Source organism: Mus caroli, unplaced genomic scaffold (genome assembly GCF_978045245.1).
Source record: "Mus caroli unplaced genomic scaffold, Mus_caroli_1 scaffold_4, whole genome shotgun sequence".
NCBI lineage: Eukaryota > Metazoa > Chordata > Mammalia > Rodentia > Muridae > Mus > Mus caroli.
The window spans coordinates 95,790,685-95,817,815 of record NW_028227259.1 but is presented as its reverse complement, the minus strand read 5'-3'; the positions used below and the strand labels follow the sequence as shown (position 1 = coordinate 95,817,815).

At 40.4% G+C, this 27,131-nt stretch overlaps 1 protein-coding gene and 1 non-coding gene across 6 annotated transcripts in view; both read left to right on the top strand.

Annotated features, from left to right (window-relative positions):
* Positions 1-26,608, top strand: part of G3bp2 (G3BP stress granule assembly factor 2) — an 87,301-nt gene extending 60,693 nt beyond the window's left edge. For 4 of the 5 annotated variants that reach the window (XM_021161935.3, XM_021161932.3, XM_021161934.3 and 1 more), the window contains exons 2-12: positions 7,295-7,413; positions 10,069-10,150; positions 11,584-11,757; positions 13,878-13,968; positions 14,602-14,704; positions 15,972-16,152; positions 17,053-17,151; positions 22,363-22,465; positions 23,913-24,041; positions 24,812-24,930; positions 25,261-26,608. In XM_021161935.3, the coding sequence (XP_021017594.1) occupies positions 7,319-7,413; positions 10,069-10,150; positions 11,584-11,757; positions 13,878-13,968; positions 14,602-14,704; positions 15,972-16,152; positions 17,053-17,151; positions 22,363-22,465; positions 23,913-24,041; positions 24,812-24,930; positions 25,261-25,533 (1,449 nt within the window). In that variant the 5' untranslated portion in view covers positions 7,295-7,318 and the 3' untranslated portion in view covers positions 25,534-26,608. The remainder of the gene's footprint in view (positions 1-7,294; positions 7,414-10,068; positions 10,151-11,583; positions 11,758-13,877; positions 13,969-14,601; positions 14,705-15,971; positions 16,153-17,052; positions 17,152-22,362; positions 22,466-23,912; positions 24,042-24,811; positions 24,931-25,260) is intronic. The other variant, XM_021161938.3, reaches the window with a different exon arrangement.
* LOC115031190 (small Cajal body-specific RNA 23) lies at positions 24,118-24,246 on the top strand. Its single transcript, XR_003836810.1, has one exon.
* Positions 26,609-27,131: the final 523 nt, after the last annotated feature.

The following is a 27,131-nucleotide window of genomic DNA, read 5'->3' as shown; positions in this document are numbered from 1 at the left end:
TCTTTCTTTCTTTCTTTCTTTCTTTCTTTCTTTCTTTCTTCTTTTTTTTGGTTTTTCCAGACAGGGTTTCTCTGTGTAGCCCTGGCTGTCCTGGAACTCACTCTGTAGACTAGGCTGGCCTTGAACTCAGAAATCCGCCTGCCTCTGCCTCCCAAGTGCTGGGACTAAAGGCGTGCGCAGCCACGTCTGGCTCGGCACATCATTTCTTAATGGTGGTCATGTTTTAGCTTTTGTGCTTCAGCACTCACCCCTTATCATTAGGGTTGCCTTAGGTGTATCACCGCGGTTCTGGGATCCAAGGTTGCTACAACAAATCTGTTCCTTGTCCTAAAAATGAGTGGATAGATAGTATTGTGGTCACTAAAGTCATTTTAAATAAAGACCTTTGAGAGCTTTGGATATAGTTACAGTGTTAAAATGGAGCTGGCATTCTAAAATGGGATCTAGTCTTTGGGTCAGTGAGAATGGGCCTTGGCCTAAGAGTGAGCCCTGCAGAGGGAGTGGGATAAGCATCCTGTCCCAGAGATAAGCTGGGGCTGAGCTTAGGCAGCCTTTGATAGCACATTCTGGAAAAGAGGCTACAGTATGCTGTTGGAGACATTCTTTCCCTGGGAACAATAGTAATGTATACCCTTCCAAGGTTGGGGGTTTATTTTTCTGCATTTCCCCTACTTACCTAGGTATTGTTTTGTTTTCTTGACCTTTTTCAGTATGAAAGTATGGTTTCTTCTCTGCAAGTATTCATTTTGCCTGTTCTCGCCAAGCATTGAAATAACCAGGAAGGAATAACATGAAATTTCATGCAATTAATTGTAGTGCGTGGTGTGTGTGTGTGTGTATTAATGCTCATAAAGATTGAAGGGTGCTGAGGATATAGCTCTGTTGGTAGAGTTCTTAAAACATGCAATGCAAGCCATTGCTCCATTAAACTACATTCAGTGATGTCACACTGTAGTCTGCTTCTGAGGCACTGAAGGCAGGAAGAGCAGGAACCTAAGGTAGTTCTGCACTACATGACACCTGTGTCAGAGGAAGAGAAAGAACGAGAATCAAAGGTCCCTTTTTGAAAATGCTTGAGACCACAAGTGTTGAAGGAAGTTGCAGGATTTTTAGATTTTTGAAGTATGCATACACTTGAACATCTCCAGTCTGAAAAGCTGGAATGTTCTGAAATTTGAAACCTTGAGGCAGTTATTCCTTCCTGGTTATTTCAATGCTTGGCGAGAACAGGCAAAATGAATACTTGCAGAGAAGAAACCATACTTTCATACTGAAAAAGGTCAAGAAAACAAAACAATACCTAGGTAAGTAGGGGAAATGCAGAAAAATAATTGGTAATTATGACCAGGTATTTGCAGTTAGATTTGAGTTTTCTTTTTCTTTTTTTTCTCTTTTTTCTTTTTTTTTTTTTTTTTTGGTTTTTCGAGACAGGGTTTCTCTGTATAGCCCTGGCCGGCCCTGGAACTCACTCTGAAGACCAGGCTGGCCTGGAACTCAGAAATTCGCCTGCCTCTATATTTGGTTTTTCTGAAGAGCCATTTTATCACTAGCAATAGAGCAATGTCCTTACTTAGTAAGAACATGGGGAGAGACCATTTAAGATGAAATTAATGAGAATTATTTTGCTTTGGATAACCCTACCTTTTCTATTGTAATGTGCTCTAATAAGTTTATTATTTGGTGGCTTTTTAAAATTAATTTCATTCTTTTGCTCATCATATACATTTCCTTTCTGTTAAGGAAGCCATAATTTAAAGTTTTGTTTGGTCCTTTCAGTGTCTTGCCAATGGCTCTGTAGCCTTTGGCAGTATTAAGGGCTTAAGTCTGAACCAAGTTCAAGTTTGGGGTTGGTCGGTCCTTAGAACTGACATTGGGACTGACACCAGAACTTTGGGTCAGCTTTGGAAGCTTTCTTGCTGATCTACATCAGCTCCCTGCTCTCTCCTTTTTATGTATAAAGAGTTTTAACTTGCATGTGTGTCTGTACCACAAGCATTCCTGGTGCCTGCAAAGGGCAGCAGATGGCTTCAGCTCTGTAGGAACTGGAGTTACACATGGTTATGAGCTGCCATGTAGGTGCTGGGAAGAAAAACCAGTGAAGTTCTTAATCACCAAGCCATTTCTCCAGACTCTGTTCTTTATTTCTTTTTCTTTTCTTTTTTTGGTTTTTTGAGACAGGGTTTCTCTGTGTAGCCCTGGCTGTCCTGGAACTCACGCTGTAGACCAGGCTGGCCTCAAACTCAGAAATCCGCCTGCCTCTGCCTCCGCCTCCCGAGTGCTGGGACTAAAGGCGTGTGCCACCACTCCCAGCTTATTACTTTTTCTAGATTTCCTTGCTTTTGTTCTTCATCTAACTTCTATAGTATATCTTTACTTGGTAATATTTTTAGTATAACCAGACTTCAGCAATTAGATATTACTGTGTCAGAATTGTATTGTTGGTACTGATGTGGGCATTTTGAAAGTGGGTAGTTTTTAGCTTAGTGATATGTCAGGCATGGTACCTTTACCTAATCCCAGTGTTCAGGAGTCCTGGACAGAAAGATTGCTATGAATTCAAGGCCAGACTTGACTAGAGTGGACTTGCAAAAAACAGTAATGTTAAGTAAATTTTCATCTTCCTCAATGATCTGGTTGGAGTCCAGGACCTCAGACTAGGCAAACTAGCTAAAATCCCTGGTCACTTTTCATACTTTTGATCTTTATTCTAAAACCATATTTTTTAGCCTTTTTTTTTTTTCTTTTCTTTTCCCTTTAAGATACTATATAGATGAGGCAGGCCTCAAACTCACAGGTATTAAAGGGGTGCCATCAATCCTGCCAGTATAGCTTTGTGAAAATGCATGCATGTGGGTGTTTTGCTTTCATCTCTGTACTCATGTGTATGCCTAGTGCTCAAGGAGGCCTTGGATCTCCTGAAACTGGAGCTGCCAGGTGAGTGTGTGCTGGGAATCAAAACCCAGGTATGCTGGAAAAGCAGCCCCCAGAACCTTATTTCCTATCTAGTAGCATGCCCGCTAGATGGTTTCCTATCTAGTAGCATGCCCGCTAGGTGGTTTCCTATCTAGTAGCATGCCCGCTAGGTGGTTTCCTATCTAGTAGCATTCCCTTCTAGATGGTTACCAGAAAGGGATGAAAATGGAAAAACAGTTCTAAAATGTTAAACTTGCTGTGCACTCTGTGACATAGTACCTTTTTTCCTGTGCATGGCAAAGCTATTGGCCGGAGATTTCCCTATCTTTTGAGAGTAGAGCACAGAGAAAAGATTGGTCCATGGTGGCAGCGATGGCACTGGAAGAAGCCACCCAACTGTGTGCCCATGGCTTGGAGTTTCTGCTGCCTTCCTGTGCCAGTCATTTTCTACTCTTCTATTAGATTTTATAACATAATTTTGATAGCAAAAAGTTCAGGACTGGGGGCTGATGGCTCAGTGCTTAAGAGCACTGGCTGCTCTTCCAGAGGTCCTGAGTTCAATTCCCAGCAACCTCATGGTGGCTCACAATCATCTGTAGGGGGATCTGATGCCCTCTTCTGGCAGGCAGATGTATATATAGCAGAGCATTCATACATTAAATCAATAAAATTTGGGGCTGGTGGTGGTGGTGGGGAGTTCAGGCCTTTGGAGAGATGGCTCAGAAGTTAAGAGCACTTTCTGGGTTCAATTCCCAGCATCTACATGGTGGCTCACAACTGCCCATACCCCTAGTTCCATTGGATCCTATTCCTCTTCTGACCTCCATGGGTACCAGACATGCATGTGGTGCACAGATATACATTCAAACAAAACACTGTGTGTGTGTGTATAAAAGAAAAGAAAGTCAGAGCTTCACTCTGTGTTCCAAGCCTGCTTGAACTCAATGATTCTTCTGCCTCAAACTCCCAAGTGCCTCATTTTGAGACCTGAGCCACTAAACTTGGCTCACATACTTATTTTTGAAGCTAAGATTCTTATATAGCTCACAATTGTAATTTTTGGTAAGGTGGGTGGATATTCTTGTCCACACTGGTAATTTTTCTATTTTTTATATTTTTGAAGCATATTATACCACTCAGTAGTAACAAGACAGACAGCCTAACATTTGGTAAGTTCCAGGACAGTGAGAGATACTGTCTTTTTTTTTTTTTTAAGTGGGCAGTGCCTGGAGAGGCCCTGAGTTTGTCTGCGGGCATGCACTCACTCACATGTGTGTGTAAGAAAGCGCTAGTGTCTTGTGGCTGGCGTGTGGAGCCAGTCTTTCATTTCACTTGTTTGCTAGCCCATTGTCGTAGCTTAAGCAACGAGTCTTTCTGCTTAGGGGTTGTCAGCCTCTGAAAAGTTGTATTGGAGGAAGATAGTGGCATCTGTAATGCACTGTTCACATCTGCTTCATGAGTTGTTTTTGAAAGCAAGTGATACGCCATATAAAAATTGAAGTAGATTTGAGTCATTAGAAAGTCTAGAAGGACAATTAATTCCAGAGGAAGAAACAACTAAGTGAACACCAGGTAACACTGTGGTCCCTAGGACAGCACTCAACCTTTGTGCTTCACCTTAGCACCTACCTGACACTTAGGAAAAATACCACATTGTATTAGATGGCTATGGATGTCTTTGGCTGTGAAATTATTTAGTTGCTTAAAGAAAACCTTCATTGAAAAGTGTTAAAATAGGCGTTCTGGTAGCATTTTGATTTGTCTGATCCACACTAAGATGTGTGTTTGGTTTTTGTTTTGTGTCCCCACCCCCAAGTACTTTTAAGTACTTTTGGGTGGGCCCCAAGTTCATTCCCTTGCTGCTCACATAGAATGATTCACTGTGCCTGTGATCCATGGTCCAGGGCTTGAATATGACACCCTCTTCTGGTTGCTTTGGGCACAAACATGCTTGTGAATAAAAATAAAGTCACACATCCTTTTTTTTTTCTTTTTTACATTTATTTATTATTATAAATAAGTACACTGTAGCTGTCTTCAGCTGCACCAGAAGAGGGCGTCAGGTTTCATTATGGGTGGTTGTGACCCATCATGTTATTGCTGGGATTTGAATTTAGAATCTTCAGAAGAGCAGTCAGTGCTCTTGCCTGCTGAGCCATCTCACCAGCCCTATCACACATCCTTTTAAGACAATGTGCTTGTGTGTGTCTGTTGCTCTATACACAGGTTTTGACAATGTTTTAAGACAATGTGCTTGTGTGTGCCTGTTGCTCTATACACAGGTTTTGACAATGTTTTAAGACAATGTGCTTGTGTGTGTCTGTTGCTCTACACAGGTTTTGACAATGTTTTAAGACAATGTCCTTGTGTGTGTCTGTTGCTCTACACACAGGTTTTGACAATGTTTTAAGACAATGTGCTTGTGTGTGTCTGTTGCTCTATACACAGGTTTTGACAATGTTTTAAGACAATGTGCTTGTGTGTGTCTGGTGTGTGTGTATACACAGGTTTTGACAATGTTTTAAGACAATGTGCTGGTGTGTGTGTATACACAGGTTTTGACAATGTTTTAAGACAATGTGCTTGTGTGTGTCTGGTGTGTGTGTATACACAGGTTTTGACAATGTTTTAAGACAATGTGCTGGTGTGTGTCTGGTGTGTGTGTATACACAGGTTTTGACAATGTTTTAAGACAATGTGCTTGTGTGTGTCTGGTGTGTGTGTATACACAGGTTTTGACAATGTTTTAAGACAATGCTTGTGTGTGTCTGGTGTGTGTGTATACACAGGTTTTGACAATGTTTTAAGACAATGTGCTTGTGTGTGTCTGGTGTGTGTGTATACACAGGTTTTGGTACTTAGCACTGAACCTAGGACTATTTCTTGGTACTACGCTACGCTACTGTATCTATGCTACTGATTAGATAGTAAAGCCATCTTACTAAAAAAAGTAGAGTTTGGGACAGAAGTGGAGGTCAAAAGACAAACTATGGAAGTCTGTTTTCTCTACTATGTGGTCCTGAGGAATTAAGGTTGGGTCGGACAAATGCCTTTCTCTCTCTTTTTTTTGGGGGGGGGGTTCGAGACAGGGTTTCTCTGTATAGCCCTGGCTGTCTTGGAACTCACTTTGTAGACCAGGCTGGCCTCGAACTCAGAGATCTGCCTGCCGCTGCCTCCTGAGTGCTGGGATTAAAGGCGTGCGCCACCACGCCCGGCTAATGCCTTTTTTTTTTTTTTTTTAAAGATTTATTTATTATATGTAAGTACACTGTAGCTGTCTTCAGACACTCCAGAAGAGGGCGCCAGATCTCGTTGCGGATGGTTGTGAGCCACCATGTGGTTGCTGGGATTTGAACTCTGGACCTTCGGAAGAGCAGTCGGGTGCTCTTACCCACTGAGCCATCTCACCAGGCGCCCCCCCCCCCCCCCCCCGCTAATGCCTTTATCTCTTAAGCCATCCCACTGGCCCTTCCCACCTTCCTCCTTTTTCTCTGTGTGTGTGTGTGTTTAGTGTATGCCTGCTTGTATGTATATGCACCACTTGTTTGCTTGGTGTCTGGTTTCTTAGAACACAGTTGTAAACTACCATGGGGCTTCTGGGAACTGAATCTGGGTCCTCTGTGAGAACAATGAGTGCTTTTTAGCTGCTGTCATCTCACTCCAAGATAAGTTTTTAATCATCTGTATTTGGGTATCCATGTGTGGATATGTGCATGAGTACTTTGGGGTTAGAGGTTCAGTTCCCCTGGAACTGGAGTTATAGGCATTTATGAGCCCTTTATAGCTTGCTGCTCCTTATTCTTTGTGTTGGCTATAATTAGACTACTCTGAGGGCTATATGTGTATAAAGTAATTAATGAGTTGTATTTAGCCAAGCTAGTTTTTCCATTTGTATGGTGTTTTCTCTGCATATGTGTCTGTGCATTATGTCTATATCTGGTGCCCAAGGAGATGCCAGAAGAGGCAAGCATCCCTTGTAAGTTGCAAGGTTGTGTGCCTTTTTTTTGTGTGTGTGTGTTTTTCGAGACAGGGTTTCTCTGTGTAGCCCTGGCTGTCCTGGAACTCACTCTGTAGACCAGGCTGGCCTCAGAAATTCGCCTGCCTCTGCCTCCCTAGTGCTGGGATTAAAGGCATATGCCACCATGCCCGGCTTGGGTCGTGTGCCTTAATATACTGGGAGTTGAACCTGGGTCCTCTGTTAGAACAGGCTCCTAGCTGCTGTACCATCCCTCTAGGCCAGAAATCTGTTTTTCTACTGTGATTCATTTTTAATAAATGGTGTTAATTTGCTTTATTCCCAGTTATATATCTAAGAAGATTTATTTTGTGGTATTTTGCAAGGATGACTTAGTAGCTATTTGTCTTGTGTTTTCTCCTCCAGCATTTGACATTGTGCAGCAAAGAAATGGTTATGGAGAAGCCCAGTCCGCTGCTTGTGGGGCGGGAGTTTGTGAGGCAATACTATACTTTGCTGAATAAAGCTCCCGAGTATTTGCACAGGTAAAATTTAGACATTTCTTTGTATTCTTTGGATATGGCCACATTTTATTGTCTGTTCTGTCTCTTTATATGTTGATACTATCTTTGCAAACAGGAACAACATGTCATATCTTAGTACCATAACACATTTGGTACTAAGTGGTAACACACACACACACACCACTCCTCAGTATTTCATGTGTCATTATAGTAATGTGGAGCTTGACTCACTACAAGATTCCAATGAGTGATTAGAAATCAATGACTTAAACTTATCTTTTGAAGTTCTCATATTGTTGAGAAATGCTGCCACACACCTGTAAAGGCTCTGTGTTCTCATCTGAAAAGCAGTATTACTTGGAAGATGCTATCACTATTTTGGCAAGAGTTGAACATCCATAAGCTTAATGTTTCCAGAAGTTGGAATGAAGTATGTGTAGCGTATAGTCCTGTTCTGGGTGGAAGGAGTCCTTGAGCAAGTGGAGGGTAAGTGTAAGTGAGACTTCTGAAAGATGAGTTCTTCAGGTTGCTGTCCATCCTTTGTTACTCCCCTCAGAAAGGCTATTACTGTGCTCGCTTCAGCAGCACATAGACTAAAATTGGAACGATACAGAAAGGCTATTACTGACTCAGTGTAGGTCTTAGGTAAGCTCTCTGGAATTAGATTTTGTAGATGTACTGTTGGACATGTGTTTCTCCTGTCTCTTCTGTATTATAGGAGTGGTTTGTATTTACTGTTTTCTGGGTTCCCTTTCTGGGGATGATTTTTCTCCCCATGTAAACTTTATGCTGGTTATAATGTAGGCACTTTAACCATCTATTTCTCATATTTGACAGCTGACAGCCTTCGGTGTTTCTCTGTGTAACCCTGGCTGTAACTCACTAGACCGGGCTGACCTCAGAGTCAGAGTTCTTGAACTGTCTCCTGAGTGCTGGGATTCACCACTACCACCTGGCTAACAATAAAGTCTCAACTAGTAGTGTAGCTATGTTGCTAACAGTGTAACTTTGAGGTCAGCAACAGGACACAGTGGGTAAAGGGATTTGCCAGGAAAGACTTATGACCTGGATGGAGCATTCATAAAGGTGGAAGAGATTCCTCTGATCTCCACACAAACACATCTATACATGAATAGCCACAAAATAATTTTTAAAAGTCTTAAGATGGTACAGCTTCCATATTATATCTAGCTTATTTAACCACTTTTTCCTCTAATAAAAATGTTGATGCTTTTTTCACCAAGGGGTTGGAAGATGAGTCAGCAGTAAGAAGCATTGTTGGTCTTGGAGAGGCTTGGGTTTGAGTCCAACACCCACGTTTTGACTCAAGACCATCTGTAACTCTAGTCTCACAGGATCTTGTGTTTTCTTCTGATCTCTGCCGGTATTAGGCATACATGGTGTACAACATACATTCAGGCAAAACACTCATACAAATCTAAAGCCTGAATAAAGTTTTTAATATTTTTCTCCTCAGCCCTTTTAATATGCTTTAGTTAATTATATTCTTAGAGTAACTTCCCTGAAGAGTTGTCACCTCTTAGATCTGATTATTTCTTAGGTTTTACGTGTGTGTGTTTTGTGTAGGCATGCACATGTGTGCATGCTGAAGGGTCAGATCCAGCTGGAGCCGGAGTGACATATCAAGTGTTGGGAGCTGGTTATGTGGCTCGCTTAACTTCTGTACAATTCCAATAGTAGCACTATTTATGAAGTTGTTAGGATCAAAAGGATCGGTATATGTCACTGAAAATACTGCTTGGCACAGGGGAAGTCCTGACATGTTTGACTAGCTCGGGAGAACATCAATTATGTACTTAATAACTTGAATAAGGAAAGTCGGTGTTGAGATGGTTGTAGACTTTTACTTGGTCTTTGAATTCTTTTTTGGTTTTTCGAGACAGGGTTTCTCTGTATAGCCTTGGCTGTCCTGGAACTCACTCTGTAAACCAGGCTGGCCTCGAACTCAGAAATCCGTCTGCCTCTGCCTCCCAAGTGCTGGGATTAAAGGCGTGCACAACCACTGCCCGGCTTGGATTCATTCTTTTTGATTATTTGAAATTTGTAAGCTGTAAGCCTGTGGAGTTAGTAACCACTTGGAGATCCTGAAGAGTATTAAATGGGACATTTGATTGTCAATAAACCTAGACAACTTGAGGTTTTTCTTTTTTTTTTTTTTATGACATTATTATTACAAAGAAGTTCACTGTAGCTGTCTTCAGACACACCAGAAGAGGGCGTCAGATCTCATTACAGATGGTTGTGAGCCACCATGTGGTTGCTGGGATTTGAACTAAGGACCTTCAGAAGAGCAGTCAGTGCTCTTAACCCACTGAGCCATCTCGCCAGCCCAAGTTTTTTTATCTGAAGAAAAAAAATTTGATCAATAAGTTACTAGATTACTAAATATTTAGGATGCACTTGAACTCCTTCTTTCAATTTTAATAAGAAGATTGACACAACTGAGAGGGAGGCTAGCTACTTGAGCATGTTCCTTGTTACATGGCTGTACTGAGGGGTCTATGGGCAGTGACTCATTTAGTCCGTACATCAACTCTGGGCAGTAGTCACAGTCCTGTTCATGACTAAGGACCCCTTTATCTGTTGATTACCAGTGGGTCTTAAGCTTTCTTGACCCGTCAGTGGCAGTAGTTTTAATTGTTGATTGTTTTGCAGGTTCTATGGCAGGAATTCCTCCTATGTTCATGGTGGAGTGGATGCCAGTGGAAAGCCCCAGGAAGCAGTTTATGGCCAAAATGTAAGTCACAAATTACCTTTTTTCAAAATGTCTTTGAATTAAGATGGCTTTAAAAATGTAGCCTTTCGGTAGGTGTTTTTAGTGTGATCTTTTGCTATAGTTTTAGTAGAACTGTATTATATAGAGATGTTTTCGAAAGGAGAGCTTTATACATATAGTTGACAAAGCATATTTTGCATGTTACAGGAATGTATGAAATAACTGATCTTGATGGGAAGAGAGGACGGTAGAGGGTTTGGGGCTTCAGTTGGACTCCAGGCTTGGTCCTTAGCAAACAGGAAGAAACTGGATGTAGAAAAATAGCATCAGCAAACATCATAATAAAGTAAAATTAGATAGTAAAGTAAAAAAAGATCAAAAGGAAGTTGGTAACAGTTTGAGAATGGTGGTCTGGTACTGTTGCAGGATATTTGATCACACTGTGAGCCCCAAGATTGTGTTAGTGAAAAAAAAAACCAACAACAAAAAAACTTTAATTATGGCATGGCTCAACCACTTTTAATCCCTTTGGCAGGAATACAGACATGCCCTTAATACACACCTTTAATCCCAAACAATGAAGGTAGAGTTAGGTTATAGAAAAAAGCACCCATGTTTGAAAGTGAAGTCAAATCGAGTGGCAGACAAAGTGACAAATTAGAGAAAGATTTGACAGAACAGGATCTGCCCAGCTCTCGTGAAAAGAAAGGAAAAGGAAGCTACTTAAGGGGCAGTGCAGAGAGGAGCAGGTTTACCAGGACAGTTCTACAGAGACGGGCTGAAGAGAGAACAAGCTAGACACAGGAGAAGACAGCATGAGCCAGAGAGTGAGAAGGAACCAGAAGATTAGAACAGATTGCCAGAGTTAGAATGAGGCCAAGCAGAGCAGTTCAAGAGAGGCTGAGAGAGAAGTCAGTTTGAGTCAATCAGCTTGGAGAGACGTTTGAGTCGAATCAGCCAGCCAGAGTTCAGGAAGAACTAGGAAGGGGTGAACTTATTCAGCAGCAAGTCTCAGAGGCTGAAACCAGGTTAGGCCTAGGTTAGATTGTATGGAGACGAGACGCTTCCAGGACAAGGCCTAGGATAGCAGACAGAGGTAGGTATCTATCAAGCATATAAAAGTTACTTTTACATCTGACCCCCAACAGAACTCAAACCTGCAACCCTGAGATTTAAATCTCAAGCTCTACCAACTGAGCTAGCCAGAGAAATGGAGGGAAGAGCTGTATACCACCAGACTAAACACAGTATCAAGATGCATTAGGATTTCTTGTATAGAGGTGGTAGTAGTTTATGGGTGGTCTGTTATAATACATAGTTTCTGGACTGAATTCAAATTAATGCAGAAAGGCAGATGGTTGAGCTTTTTGGGTTGTGAGGGAAATGTACACACAGTGATGGGTAGTTAATGTGGTAGCACAAGTTTATTTTCTTCACCCTTTTCTTCTGTAAAGGATATACACCACAAAGTGTTATCTCTGAACTTCAGTGAATGTCATACCAAAATTCGTCACGTGGATGCTCATGCAACCTTGAGTGATGGTGTAGTGGTACAGGTCATGGGCTTGCTGTCTAACAGTGGACAGCCTGAGAGGAAGTTTATGCAAACCTTTGTTCTGGCTCCAGAAGTAAGTTTTCACTTCATTTACTTTGTATTTATATGATTTATTTTGTATTTATATGATTTGTTGTTAATAGCTTATTGAAATGCTAGAGTTTCTTCCTACAGGCTTGGATTTGCTTGTTGCTCTTTTTTTAATTATCTGATATTTGAATTTTACTCATTTTTGTGGGTGTTTTGCCTTTATGTCTGTGCACTATTTGCACACCTGGTATTTCTTGACTGTCCTGTAACTGATGTTATAGACAGTTGCTCCATGGGTGCTCAGAATCAAACCCTGGTCCTGTAGGAGAACAGCTCACCCTTAACTGCTAAACCATCTCTCCAGCTCCAGCCCCTTTAACTTTGTTTCTTGTTTTATGTGTTTGAATGTTTTTTTTTTAAAGATTTATTTTATTTATTATATGTAAGTACACTGTACCTGTCTTCAGACACTCCAGAAGAGGGCGCCAGATCTCATTACGAATGGTTGTGAGCCACCATGTGGTTGCTGGGAATTGAACTCAGGACCTTTGGAAGAGCAGTCAGTGCTCTTAACCGCTGAGCCATCTCTCCAGCCCCATGTTTTGTTTTGTTTTGTTTTTTTTAAGATTTATTTATTATATGTAAGTACACTGTAGCTGTCTTCAGACACTCCAGAAGAGGGCGCCAGATCTCATTACGGATGGTTGTTAGCCACCATGTGGTTGCTGGGATTTGAACTCTGGACCTTTGGAAGAGCAGTCGGGTGCTCTTACCCACTGAGCCATCTCACCAGCCCTCCAGCCCCATGTTTGAATGTTTTATTTGCTTGTATGGATATGTGCCTGATACCCATAGAAGTGGGAAGGGTATCAGATCCTCTGGAACTACAGCTGTGAGCTGCCTTCCTGGGAATTAAACCCTGGGTCTTCAAAAGCAACATGGGTTTTTAACCACTAAGCCATTTCTCCTTCCTGCTTGCAGCTGTGGTGGTTTTTTTTGTTTTGTTTTTTTTTGTTTTTTTTTTTTTTGCCAAGACAGGGTTTCTCAGTGTAGACCAGGCTGGCCTCGAACTCAAATCCACCTGCCTCTGCCTCCAGAGTGCTGGGATTAAAGGAGTGCACCACAGCGCCCGGCTTGGACTTTATTAGGTGTGTTGATACAGCTTATTTGGACATTTGTATGTACATGTGTGTGCTTTAAAGTTAGATACTGGAGTAAATGTGTAAGTGGATGATAAATACAGAACAGGATTGGGGTGCTGTAGCTCAGTGGTAGAACACTTGGCTTTTTGTGGAAGGCTCTGAGTTTGATTCCCAGGACCAGAAGACAGAGTAAACCCACATGATCTGTGAAATATTAAGCTGTATTTTCCTTTTTTTTTTTTTTTTTTTAGGTTTCTCGAGACAGGGTTTCTCTGTATAGCCCTGACTGTCCTGGCACTCACTTTGTAGACCAGGCTGGCCTCGAACTCAGAAATCCGCCTGCCTCTGCCTCCCGAGTGCTGGGATTAAAGGCGTGCGCCACCACGCCCAGCTTAAGCTGTATTTTCAAAAGGTTTTGAAAATGGAAAAACTATGAACTCAATTTTTAGAAGAGTTTTTTGTTTTTGTTTTTTGTTTTTTGCTTTTTGAGACAGGGTTTCTCTGTGTAGCCCTGACTGTCCTGGAACTCACTTTGTAGACCAGGCTGGCCTCGAACTCAGAAATCTGCCTGCCTCTGCCTCCCAAGTGCTGGGATTAAAGGTGTGTGCCACCATGCCTGGCTTAGAAGAGTTTTTAAATTGTAATATATTTTTTTTTAATTTTTAATAATTAGCATCTACTCATTCATGATGCAGGGCTTTATTTTGACATTTTCATATGTGTGCATTGTGGATTTTTTTTTTTAACCCAGTCTCCCTATAGCTCAATCTGGGGCCTTCCTTCTCTGTCTCTGAAGAGGTGGGAATATGTTAACATCATAACATACTCAGCTTTGGATAATTATATTTAGTCTAGATTATTTCTGTGGTACTAAACTATAGATTGCATGTAAGATTGTAACATTTAATTTGTTCTTTGAATACAATACCACGGGTGTTGTTTACAGTTGTTGGAGGATAATGTGGGTACTTCTATTTATGAGTATTCATGGAATACTTACTTATATGTTGTTTTTCTATAGGGATCTGTTCCAAATAAATTTTATGTTCACAATGATATGTTTCGTTATGAAGATGAAGTGTTCGGTGATTCTGAACCAGAACTTGATGAAGGTGAGCTTAAGTTGAAGGAAAGCTGCTCAGTAGTCTTCCTTTGTACTTTCTGTAAGGACGAAACTTTGGGAAATGGGCTGTTTATTTGAATTGAAACTCTTTCCCTTCTTTAGTTGTTGTTAGGGGAAGTATAGGGGAAGTGTGTACATGAAATTATGTAAAAGTCAAACCTAGGAAGACTGTATAGGTGACTTGTCTGTATAGACTAGAGTTTCGTACATATTCTGGAATTGTCTTGGGGATGCAAACACTTTTGTCAAAATGAAATGAGTGGCATAGAACTCACTTTCTCTTCCTGTTATGACTGTACTGTAGGTATTCGTCGTCCACTGATAAGAATACCAGTTTTCTCATTGCTACTTTAGAGTAGATATGACAACAGAACCAAAATAATGGTTTCTAGCTTCCTTGCTTTTCCTTTCTTTACTATTACATCTTGTTAAAATAGAGAATAATAATCAACTTTTTTCCTGCTTGTTCTCTTTAGTTTGTGGGGAACAGGGAATATTTCAGTGAATGACTGCCTTTGTAAGTCTACTGACATTTTAAACTAGCAAACCCTTAAACATACTCCAGTGTGTATGTTAGAGTCTATGTAAGCTTCTCTTAAAAAGATGTGTCCTATGTTGTCAGAGTCAGAAGATGAAGTGGAAGAGGAGCAAGAAGACAGGCAGCCGTCTCCTGAACCTGTGCAAGAGAATGCGAACAGCGCTTACTATGACGCACACCCCGTGACGTAAGGCTAGCTAGCAGTTGCAAGGTTGCATTTGCGTTGACCTGTAGTGAACTAACTAACTGTAAGGTAGTTCTTTCTAGGATTATTGTTGGAAGTTAGTTTTTTTTGGTGCTAGGTATCTCATGTGTGTTATGTACATTGCCACCAAACTACACCCTCAGCCTCCGCGAATACATTTTTGTTAAAACCGCTTATTTAAGACAGTATTTTGTTATTTATGACATGTATCAAGCTACTGAAAATTACTACTTAATTAAAAAAATTCACATGCCAGGCAGTGGTGGCGCATGCCTTTAATCTCAGCACTTGGGGAGACAGAGGCAGGCGGATTTCTAAGTTTGAGGCCAGCCTGGGCTACACAGAGAAAAACAAACAAACAAAAAAACAAAAAAAAAAGAAAAAAAAATGCATGTTTTGTATCGAAGCTGTGGTTGACTGTGATAATGCAGGCTGTTTAGGACAGTACACTGAATTTATTTCTGTAAAACTTTACTTTAATATGGCAGAGGGTGAGGGCCTGTGAAGGTGCTCACCCTGCAAGCCTGGTGTTCTAAGTTTTCTTCCTGACGTAAAGTGGAAGCCTGTCTGAAGGCCTGACCTGTCTGTCCCTACAAACACTGCTTAGAAAACACACACAGGGTTTATTCTTAACACTGGAGTAAACCTTGTCACCATTTAGATTTAAATGGTGGGGTTTGGTTGTAGTGATAGCATAACAATTAAGAGCACCAGCTGATCCCAGTACCCACGTGACTGGTTGGAACCCTAGACATGGGAATCTGTTACCCTCCTATGGCCTCCAAGGGCAGTGCACGTGCATGGTGTACAGACATACACGTAAGCGAAGCACCATTATGTGCAAAATACTAAAACCCATTTTTTAAAAATGTGATGGTGCACTCTAATCCTGGCACTCCAAGGAGGCAAAAGGTGGAGCTCACTGAGTTTGAGGTCTTTGTGGTCTACAGAGTCGAGTTCCAGGCCAGCCAAGGATACATAGTAAAATCCTATCTCAAACAACAACAAAAACCAGAAAGATGGGTATAGACTGGAGGTGAGTCTCTGGTAGAACAATTTCACTGGTATGTGGCTGGCAGTCAGGACTAGGGTTTTACCCATACCCAACACCACATGTGTATGACCAGAGAATACTTGCTTACAAATGCAGAACAGGTTACCCACAGGAGTATAACTAGTTTTAACTGTTAGTTTGGAGAAACAGTTTTATTTCATTTGAATACCTAGTGACCTAGGTGTTTCATTGTAGCAATGGCATAGAGGAGCCTTTAGAAGAATCCTCTCATGAACCTGAACCTGAGCCAGAATCTGAAACAAAGACTGAAGAGCTGAAACCACAAGTGGAGGAGAAACACTTGGAGGAGCTAGAGGAGAAGTCAGCCACTCCTCCTCCTGCTGAGCCTGCTTCTCTGCCTCAGGAACCACCAAAGGTGAGATCAGAGGAGCTTTTCAGATCTGGGACCTCACATTTTCATACTTGGTGCCATTAATACAGCATGGTTTTGGTTCTGTTATTTGAAATAGTAAGCTATACTTACATGTATATGAAAGAAACTTGAGTTCTTGTTGTTCTAAGGAGATTTTATGGTTTCTCTCTACCCCCAAAATATTCCTAAGAGTGAAATTTATAACTTAGATTCCTCTTGTCTGTATGCAGTGTTGAATGACTTACATGAAAGTCCATGTGTGAGGTTTTCAGTTGCTCATCTATCTCTTCTGATGCTCCAGGAGTCATGCAGTGTCCCTACTGAAGTTGATCTGTGAGAGACACCTGTTTGCGATATAAATGGGATCAGTTTCCTTACTCTACTAATTCTCTTGAACAGATAGATGTGTGGCACCCATAGTATACCATGTGAACTCTCTCTCTGTCAAGTAGACGGTTAGTAGATCTGGGCAGGAGAAGAGAGTAGTGCAGGAGTCCTTGCTCACTTTGTAACGTCTGCTGAGTCTCCAACAGCACTCTGCTCTTCCTGTGCTTCTCCCTAACACCATCACTCACATCCTGTCTTCCCCACGGGGAGAGAAGTCAGTCTCTGCTTCAGATTTTATAGCATGTTTAGTTGACAGTGGTTTGCCACTTGCTTATGTAGGAACTTGGTGTGGTTTCAGCAGTTGAGACAAAACAGCAGTCGTACCTTGCATAATGAGATTCTGAAAGTTGGCACACAGACTGGCATGTGTGTGTGTGCCTTTCTATTAGGAAGTCAGTCCTTCAATATAAAGGAACAGATTAGAAATGAAAACAGATTAAATATTTGGAAGTTTCCCTATAGGAATGTTGGTGGTTTTCCATGATTAGTAGTCTAGGTTTGTTGCATTTCCTGCAGGCTTTCTCCTGGGCTTCAGTGACCAGTAAAAACCTGCCTCCTAGTGGTACTGTTTCTTCCTCTGGAATTCCACCCCATGTTAAAGCACCAGTCTCACAGGTAACCAATCTGTGAACACATTGGATTGTATCCTTGTTACATTTGCCAATTGCTTACTTTTAAACATTTTTAAGTGAGTCAACCAGAATTATGGATTAAACATTAAAAGTGTATTAATAAAATGTCAGCGCACCCACTTTAAATGCCAAATCTCTATTAAAATAATCTACAGAGGTGGGATTTGGGTGTGTGCAGTACAGATTAAGTTGGTTTTACTAATATAATGTTGTCATTTTAAAGGCTTCTTTAAGAAAAATACTCCTTGAAAATTTTAACACTTAGCAAGAGTATTTCAGGCAAGAAATTTGGAAAGGCACAAAATAGAATGACATTTTTTTAAAAAAAAAATCACTGTTCTAAAGAAATAGAAACCTTGATATATGTGTGTGTATATATATAATATATGTTATATATTATATATATTTACATTGCCTAAACTCAGTCTGTGTTTGACACAGTTTGATTGAAGCCTGTACCAACTTATGACTGTAGTGTTCACCTTAACAGATCATTTTAGTATTCTGCTTTTCGTCTGTTTGTCATCTTATCCATTTCAGAGCTTTCCAAAACTGTGAAAATATGACACTATTTATGATGCTTGGTAGACAGTGTAGATTAAATTTGAATTTATTGGCATATATAGGTATCCAGTTTCCCCTACACTTTGAGTAGAGCTTCATTTTCCTAGAAAATTTACACTTGGTTATTGTATACATTTTTTTTTTTTTTTTAGATGCTCTAACATTAAGACATTGTGGTTTTGCCAGGCGTGGTGGCGCACGCCTTTAATCCCAGCACTCGGGAGGCAGAGGCAGGCGAATTTCTGAGTTCGAGGCCAGCCTGGGCTACAGAGTGAGTTCCAGGACAGCCAGGGCTACACAGAGAAACCCTGTCTTGGGGGGAAAAAAAAAAGACATGCGATTTTAAAAGTAACTAGTTATAACTTTCCCCCCAATGTCTCTACTACACACGTACACGGTGCCATAATACCTGTGTGTTGTTGATGGTGGTGGTGTTTTTTTCTGGTTAAGTATTTAAATGTGGTTGTATTTGATCCCAGTCAAAGCTCATCCCTAATGATTTGTGCTTTTCAAACCAATCTGGACCAGTGACTTGGGACTTTGAAATCTTTATTTCTGTCAGATTCACATGTGGAGCCTTTTGAGTTGTTATTTCAGAGATTTGGTGACACTGTAAAACTTAACTTAAAGAGTTTTGTGTTTACCTGTGTGCGTTCATGTGCACCTCGTGCATGCAGTGCCCTCAAAGTCCAGAAGAGTGTGTTGGTTTCCTTGGGAATGGAGATGCAGATGGTTGTGAGCTGCTGTGTAGGTGCTGAGGCTGGAACTCCCTTGGTCTGCTGGAAGAGAGAGCTGCTGGTGCTCTTCGCCCACTGATAAGTCATGGCAACAGTTCAATGCCTACTTTAAGAAGTTCAGTAATATATTCCTTTTGTTTGCCTAGCCATTGTGGTCAGTGTGTTATTTTCATATTTCTTTTTTGGGCGGTATGGGTGGGAACAGGGTCTCATTGTATAGCTGTAGCAAGCCTTGGAAATCAGAGATCCATCTGCCTCTGCCTCCCTAGTACTGAGATAGAAAGTACACAGATTTTCTTGTTACTGAGTCCTTAAAACCACCCTGCATGACAAGTATTAACACTCCATTTTATAGAGAGGAAAATTAGATCCTAGCATAACTCACCCATGTTTAGACAACTGAATATAGCTTGGCTATTGAATTTATGTAGTTGCATATCACACTACATGTGGTCTAAGTGCATACATTTTTCTTTAGTGTCTTACGGAGAATATTAGGTCTCTATTCATGACAGAATTTAAGATATTTAGTATTTAAGGTTTTTTTTTTTTAAGGTATGTCTTAACTTACTAGATTCTAAACTCTTAGGTATCTTACATTTGAGTCAATTTTGAAGTTATTTTATAATTTCCCACTCCATTAAAAAAATGTTTTAAAATTAAACCTTAAGGGGCTGGAGGGATTGATTGCTTGGCAGTTCAGAGCACACAGGGAAGACCTGAGTTAAGGTCCCCAGCACGTGTATCAGGTGACTTAGAACTGCCTGTAACTCCACTTCCAGGGGACCTGATGCCTCTGGCCTTTGTAGGCATTGGCTCTCATGTGCACGGGCCCACACTTAGGTGTACACACACACACACACACACACACACACACACACACATATAATTACAAATAATAAAATGTAAGCTTTAAGACTACCCTCGGGTCTTTGTGCTATGTATAGAATAAATTTGTGATATCTTCACCTGGTTTAGTAACCTTCAACTTATTTTGTTACTTTTGAACAGCTTTTTTTTTTTCCTTTTGTTTTAAATAGATTATTTGGTAAAAGAAAGTTAAGTTTACCTTAAGGTATTGGTAGGCACTGAGCTAAAGAAGTGGGTAAGTGAAGTCTTTGCTGGAACTGACCAGCTCTCTTGATAGCTTATACTCCACATACATGTGTATGGTTGTAGTGATGCTTTTTTGACTTGCTTTGACTATTTTTATTTTATATTTTGTTTGACATTCATTCGTAGGGTTTGCTGTAAGATCATACTTTTGGTTACGTGAAGTTAAATGGAAAGCCTTAATGGTAGGCTGTGTAGCCACTATATCTGTTAGGAATGCCTAGTTTTAATTGGTGGGTGAGAAGAGGGAGAAGGCATAGCTCCCTTAGCTGACATTTGTTTCTTAGTAAAAAGAACGATTCTTTGCTTTTTGTTCTTATGCACTGGCATTCTTGTCCACTTCCAAAGTCAAAGTTACCAAATCGGTGTACAAATTATTTATAAGATAAATTGTTTGGAGAATTTATTTTTGTAATAAGTTTTGAAATGTGTTAAGGTCAGACAGAACCTCAAGTTCTTTGATAATATTTAGACTGTTGTATTTTTTTCCTGAAAATTCTAAATGTAAGGTATATTTAATTTTTTTCAAAAAAATTGAAATGAGTATGGCTGGTTTTGCCTGCACATATATATATCTGTGCAGCATGCACTGTAGGGGCTGGAATAGGGCCTCAGATACCCTGGGACTGGAATACAGAGGGCTTGTGACTGCTGGGAACTGTCTATGCAAAAGCAGCAGGTGCTCTTTGCCTACCCATCTCTTCCCACGTCTTCTATTGAGACAAAGTCTTACTATGTACCTAAGCTTAGCCTAGAGCTCTGCCTGAGTGGACCAGGATGGCTGTAACTCACAAGATTGCACCTGGCTCTCTAGTCTCCTGGATGGTGGGATCAAAGGCTGGACCACCATTCACTACACACAGTTGCCATTTTTATTGATTTATGACACTAACATTTGAGTAAAATACATCTATTTTTCAATTCTGATTGGTAATATAAACTGTACCAAGTTCTGCTTTTGAGACTTCCTTTAGTGGAAGTAAGCATATAGTTATAAAATATGCCTTTTTATAAATACAGCTATAAGTATATACCACATCTCAGATTGTTAATATACTATTACACTGTATGTGCACAGACAGCATCCTCATTGTCAGGCTTATGGTGCTCTGAACTAGTAACTTGGGGAATGCTTGGTCCTTTCAGTAGTTTTTGCAGTCCCAGCAGTGGCAAACAGTAACAGTTTAACAAGTTTATGATTCCCTTGGCTGAGGCTGAAGAGATGGCTCAGTCAGTAGTTAAGAGCATTGGCTGCTCGTCCAGAGGACCCAGCACTCACATGGGAGTGCACAACTGTCTGTAACTCCAGTTCCAGTGGATCTGTTGCCCTCACACAGACACATGTAAGACATACATGCAAGCAAAATACTAATGCATATAAAAATTTTAAAAACAAAACAAAACAGTTCTCTCAAGGATTGCCATCTCCCATACACACAAAGCAAGATAGCTTGATAGGCTTTATAACAAAAATTGACCAGGCTGGCCTTTGAACTCACAGAAATTCACTTGCCTCTGCCTGCCTCTTAAGTACTGAGATCAAAGATATGCACTACCACACCCAGCAAAATTAACATTGTAACTAGGTAGATTCCAGGACATATGAAAAGATTTCATCTTGGGAAAATAAGTCGACACAGGGAGAAAAAAACAGGTTGTAAGAAAGAAGTAGGTAAATCTTTTAAATAACGTAATGTTAATACATATCTTGGGGTGACAGTGGCTGCATTGTTGTTTATATTTAGATTCATCTTTACAAATTATACTATCCCAGTTATGTGATTAATGAAAGTATTGCTTAGACCAAGGTCCTTAAAGATTATAAAGTGCTAGTTTTTAGTTTGGGATGCCCATAGTCCGTTGAATGCTTGCAGTGTCTTTTGATGATGATTCATTTAGTTTTGTCTTTTCCTTGGGCCATAAATGCTCGAGCAAGTAGAAAGCCCTTGGAGGTTGAAAATACTGGAAATGGCTGTTGTATGAGGGGAAATGACAGAAGTGTGGACGGATGGCATTATTGTTTACAAAATCCATGAGTGTATTTGAGAGTATTTGAGCAGTTGACAGACCTGTCCTGTCATTCCCACTCAGTTAAGGAAGACTGTTGTTCAATCCTTTCACAGGGCTTCTTGGACTACTTGAGATTTTATATGGAAACTCTTGTCGCTTAATTTTGAGATGTGGTTTTACTGTTTCAAGCTGGCTTCAAACAAAGATCCTCCTGCCTCAGCCTTCTGAGTGCATTTGCCACCATGCAAAGGGTTATTGTTCAAACTATTAAAGTATTGGTTTCAAGATGGTGGGATGGGCTAGGAGATGCTCCTGAGCACTGTTGATGTCCGAAAGCAGCAAACTAGGCATTTATTGAGGAATTGTGTGTCTATTCTTGTCTTTATAAGATAAGAAAGCCTTTTAACTTTGTCTTTTGTATGTATATGGAGTTGCTCATCTTGCATTTTGTGATTTTGTAGCAATAATTTACCTGTTTTATTGTGAGTATAATTTTAATTTTAAAGAGTGCTATTGTGTAAAAGCAGCTTAGTGTGAATTATTACAGTATTGAGTAAGAAAATTAAGATCTACCCTACAGTCCTAGCTTGGTACAGAATATCCTTTAAAAAGTATTTTCACACATATAGGAAATTATATAAAAACATCATAAACTTAATATCATTATCCTTGCTAGTGACTTGCTAATAGTTGCTTTGATTGGTTTTTCTCCTGTAGAAGTTACTTCTTTATAATATAAAAATTTTAGTAATTTTCCCATTATATTTTAGCCGAGGGTTGATGCTAAGCCAGAAGTTCAGTCTCAGCCACCGCGTGTACGGGAACAGCGACCTCGAGAGCGACCTGGTTTCCCTCCTCGAGGACCAAGGCCAGGTAAGCTCAGTTAACTTACAGCTTTTACTGGACAGTTGGGAGACTAAACTTTAGGGTTCATACATGGGTGTGTGTGAAGATGAGATTACTTAGATAGGGACCTGCTGCTGAGATAGATAGCCTGGGCTAGCTAATAACTCTTAAGAGAGGGCTTGCTGATCTCTATGGAGGCGTGTGGTTTGATAAAATGTGCCCTTTTACCATTTACTGATTGCAGCTGCTTTTAAGACATCGAAGCTGAGCTGTTCATATCCAGCTCACTGCGCACTCATCTTTTCAGGAAAAACTCTTAACACTGACTCCTCCTGAATTGAACTAACTTTTCATAACTGCATTGTTAGCTAAGGTGTAGCGAAGACCATTATTTGAATTCTGTAAGATTTAAAAGAGCTTTTCAGGGTTAGAGAGGTGGAGCAGCAGTTAAGAGCACTGTGCTTGCTCTTCCAGAGGACCCAGGTTCAGGTTCCCAGCACCTACATGGTGGTCAGACTTGTCAGTTCTGGGGATGCAATGCCCTCTTCTGCCCTGCTAGCAGAAGGTATATGCGTGGTGCAGAGACATACATGCAAAATACCCATACATATATAAGGCCGATTAATCTTCTCAAAAGAGAGAGTGTTTTGGATGCAAATGAGATATACTACTGTACCTCAAATTTAGAAGTATAATTTTATAAATAAAAGTAATGAGTTCTGAAGTTGCAGGCAGTGGTATTGACTGTCATGATCTAGGAAGACATTAAGTCTGAGCCGCTTGTTCTTAAGCCAGTTAGGTGTTAATGATGTTTCCTTGTGTGGTGTCTGTCTTCTGTGACTACTGCTATGTTATGAGAGGATTGAGTAAAATTATTTTTATATGACAATACTTTGGGAGGTAAGAGGCCTAAAAAAGGAAATGCTAGTAAGTTAACATTGGTTTGGCTGTGCCATTCAAAGATGAAATGTGCTCTATTGCAAAACACTAAGGCTGGAGGACTGTTCCGTACTGACTGAAAGTCTGCTTTGCTCCTGGGTTATAGAGAAATCCCTGTCCTTTGAGTACTGGTCATTCATGGTCTTACCCATAGTCCACAGTCTAGCAATCTAGCTTGGCCCTCACTGCTCTCTATCCACCTGCTAATAATACCCAAGCGTCTTCCAGGGCATGTCTGCTTTAGTAAGCCAAACCAGGAATTTTACTATTGGGTTTTTTGTTTTCTCTTTGTTCCCTTTCTTGTATGTTTTTGTTTATTTGAGACAAGGTCTTGTTGTGTAGCTCCAGGCTGATCTGGAACTCGGAGCTCTTCCCGACTGTTGGGATTTAGGGTATGTACCACTGTGCCTGGCACTAATATTGATTTTTCTTTCTAGTTCATTTCTTTTTTTTTCCTTGAGTCTAGTTCATTTCTTTGTACTGTTTTTGTATGTTGTTATAGGCTTTAGTGTTTTCCTTTCTTCCTGTCTTTCAGGCAGAGGAGATATGGAACAGAATGATTCTGACAACCGGAGAATAATTCGCTATCCGGACAGTCACCAGCTTTTCGTTGGTAACTTGCCTCATGATATTGATGAAAATGAACTGAAAGAATTCTTTATGAGTAAGTGGTTTAGTTTGCATTTATGTTCTACTTTTAAGTTGAAGTTTAATGGTTACTCTACATTAGATCAACATAGCTGCTCAGCAGGGCTCAGTCCTCCTCTTGTGGTCCTGACCTGCCTGCCCTCCATGAGCAAGAGAATCTGAACTGTTTGGGGGTGTCCTGTCCAAGTGGACAACAGGACTCCACGGTTTTCAGTACAACAACTCTACCATCTGACAACATGATGAAGGTTTCCCTTTAAAGAAAATATTCTTGAATTTAAATAAAGCCCTAAAGGAAGAAACATCCTTTTTGTCATAATAAAAGCCAGGATTTTGAATTACTTACCTCTATATTGTATCTTACCTGCTTCCAGTCTCACTTTAATTGGTTAGAAGGGAAGAAATGATAAAGCTATCACAATTGTCAGTGACTGTTGAGTGTTGTTTGCTCAGGTTCAGGAGATGAGGAAGAAGGTTGGAATCAACAGTCTTAGATTTAAAACTCCGAGGATTCTACTGGTAAAATGGGGTGGGGAAAATGTCTTCCAAAACTTGACAATTTTTTTTTCTCCTGTGGAGACAAGCGTCTGCTAAGGTTGTTAGGGGTACCGAGGTGGTGGCCCTCTGAGCAGCAGATGTCCTGTAGCAACCATCCTGCATAGCAGCTTTGCTGTGTTTATTTTCAGACGGATCAGAAACATGACAGTTGCTCATTCTGAACAATTAAAGTCACTAGGATGTTTTGTTAAAATATTTAACCCTTGGTTGTAATGTATATTTTCACAGGTTTTGGAAACGTTGTGGAACTTCGCATCAATACCAAGGGTGTTGGGGGAAAACTTCCAAATTTTGGTTTTGTGGTTTTTGATGACTCTGAACCAGTTCAGAGAATCTTAATTGCAAAAGTAAGTGATTTAAGGGGCATAAAAATTTTCTTTTTGTTGTCTATAGGATGAATTGAAACATTTAAAACCATAGAAAATCCTTCTTATGGTAAAGCTAAAAATAGTTAACTGTGAAATGGTATTTATGCAAAGAGTAAGAAGCTATAGTGTCACAGTCTGCTGTATGGATCGTTTGTTCAACTGAAAAGGGCTGAAGCTTTAATAGAAACACAAATCTTAATATAGACTTGTGTTAAAGTTTCATTATTTCCTAAAAGATTTTCTTATGTATATAAATTAATATCTGTCTATTTTTGTGTAACCCACTCATGTCATTTTTCTGTTTTAAAGCCAATTATGTTTCGAGGAGAAGTACGTTTAAATGTGGAAGAGAAAAAAACAAGAGCTGCCAGAGAGCGAGAAACCAGAGGTGGTGGTGATGACCGCAGAGATATCAGGCGCAATGATCGGGGTCCTGGTGGTCCACGTGGAATTGTGGGTGGTGGAATGATGCGTGATCGTGATGGCAGAGGGCCACCTCCACGAGGTGGCATGACACAGAAACTTGGTTCTGGAAGAGGAACCGGGCAAATGGAAGGTCGCTTCACCGGACAGCGTCGTTGAAGTTCCACTGTTGGCAAAGTTTTGGCAGTGGTACCTAACTCATCGTGTTTGCATTCTTGTTAAGTTTTTTTGGCTTTGGAATGTGACACAGCCTTTTTGATCATTTCTTTGATGTGAAAAGCATCTTTTGGTTATCAGTTAAATTGAGGTGGACATTATTTCCCCAATTTCACAACAGGATTCATATTGTTAATTTATAAAGCTAGACTTGGAGAATTAAGGACTGAGAAATGACCATATCTTAAACTGTCTGCAACAAAATGAACTTAAAAAAAAAAAAAAAAAAAAAAAAAAAAGGACATGCCCACTGAGTTCAGGTCATTTGAGTTAAAAAAAAAAATCCTCTGCTGCACATTTTGTTTAAGTGTTAACTGTTTCTGCTATTAATGTTGGAAACACAAATAGTGCAATTTGTGCAATTGGAGAATCTTGCCTTTTTTCTTGTCTCCCTCCCACCCCCAACACAAACAAACAGAAGCTTGTACGTATTCATTAGAATGCACTATCGGGTACTCTGAAGTCATTAACATTGAAATCTGCACCAGGAGGCAACAGGGGAAAAAAAAGTTTGATCTTCTTTTCCAGTAGAGAATAGTTTGTGAAATGATGAGGGCATTCTATCTGCTTGCTGTGACCAGCGTGTGCACACAAACCTTAACAAGACTGCAAATATTCCAGAAGGAAGTCATTTAGTTATGAACGAAATAAGAAAACTGAGAACTTCAAAAGCTGTGGTCTTAAATACTAGACCAGGTTTAGTAGCTCTGTTTTGTCAGTTTTCTATTTGCCCTCTTAAGTACAGGGATGGATGGATGGCTGCTCAACACACTCCTCCCCTCTCTCCTTTAAGCTGTGTCCACTGAAAGCTGTCCTTCCTGTATTCTGTTCTCTGGTAATGTAATAAGCATGATGGTGCCTTCTATTACATCATTCCAGTCTTGCTGGTGATCCTGTACGGTGTGGTCTATGAATTGCTGCACTGCAAAGCCACACAGCTGCAAAACGTTGAAGAAAATCATTGATGTATAAAAATTGCAGTATCTTTCAAATCAGTAAAATGGATGCTTATTATTTATCTTGTTCTTCAGTTAACATCTTCTGTGTTCTGTGTGGGAGGGAGGGAGTCATGTGTGTTTGAAGGGAGAAGTCCATTGAGTCTCTAATAGACTTTTCTTTCAGCTCCAGTGTGAACTATAAAACCATAATCACTCAGTTCTTGGGAAAGTCAAACAACGTGGTGGACATTTTGTCACATTTTAGAAGCAGTCAGATTCCCAAAAACAGCACGTGAGCCTGAGTGCGGATACTGCAATTTTCAGAGGGAAGAATGGCAGCTCTTAGGGCGGGGGACGGGAACTGTCACTCATTTTGCACAACTGTTGAACTGATGTCAGCACCCAAATGGCTCCTGAATTTAAGTCTGGGAGGACATCTTTTTATTTTTACATGAATCTTTAAACAATTCTGTGAGCAAAGTTTCTAGCTGCTGGATTGTTGTCTGTCTTTATAGCAGGTCCCAGTGAACCACAAGAATGGCGAGGGTTATCTGGTTACAGTTGGAACAATCAGTATATATCAGATTTCTGGTGTTTCAAGCA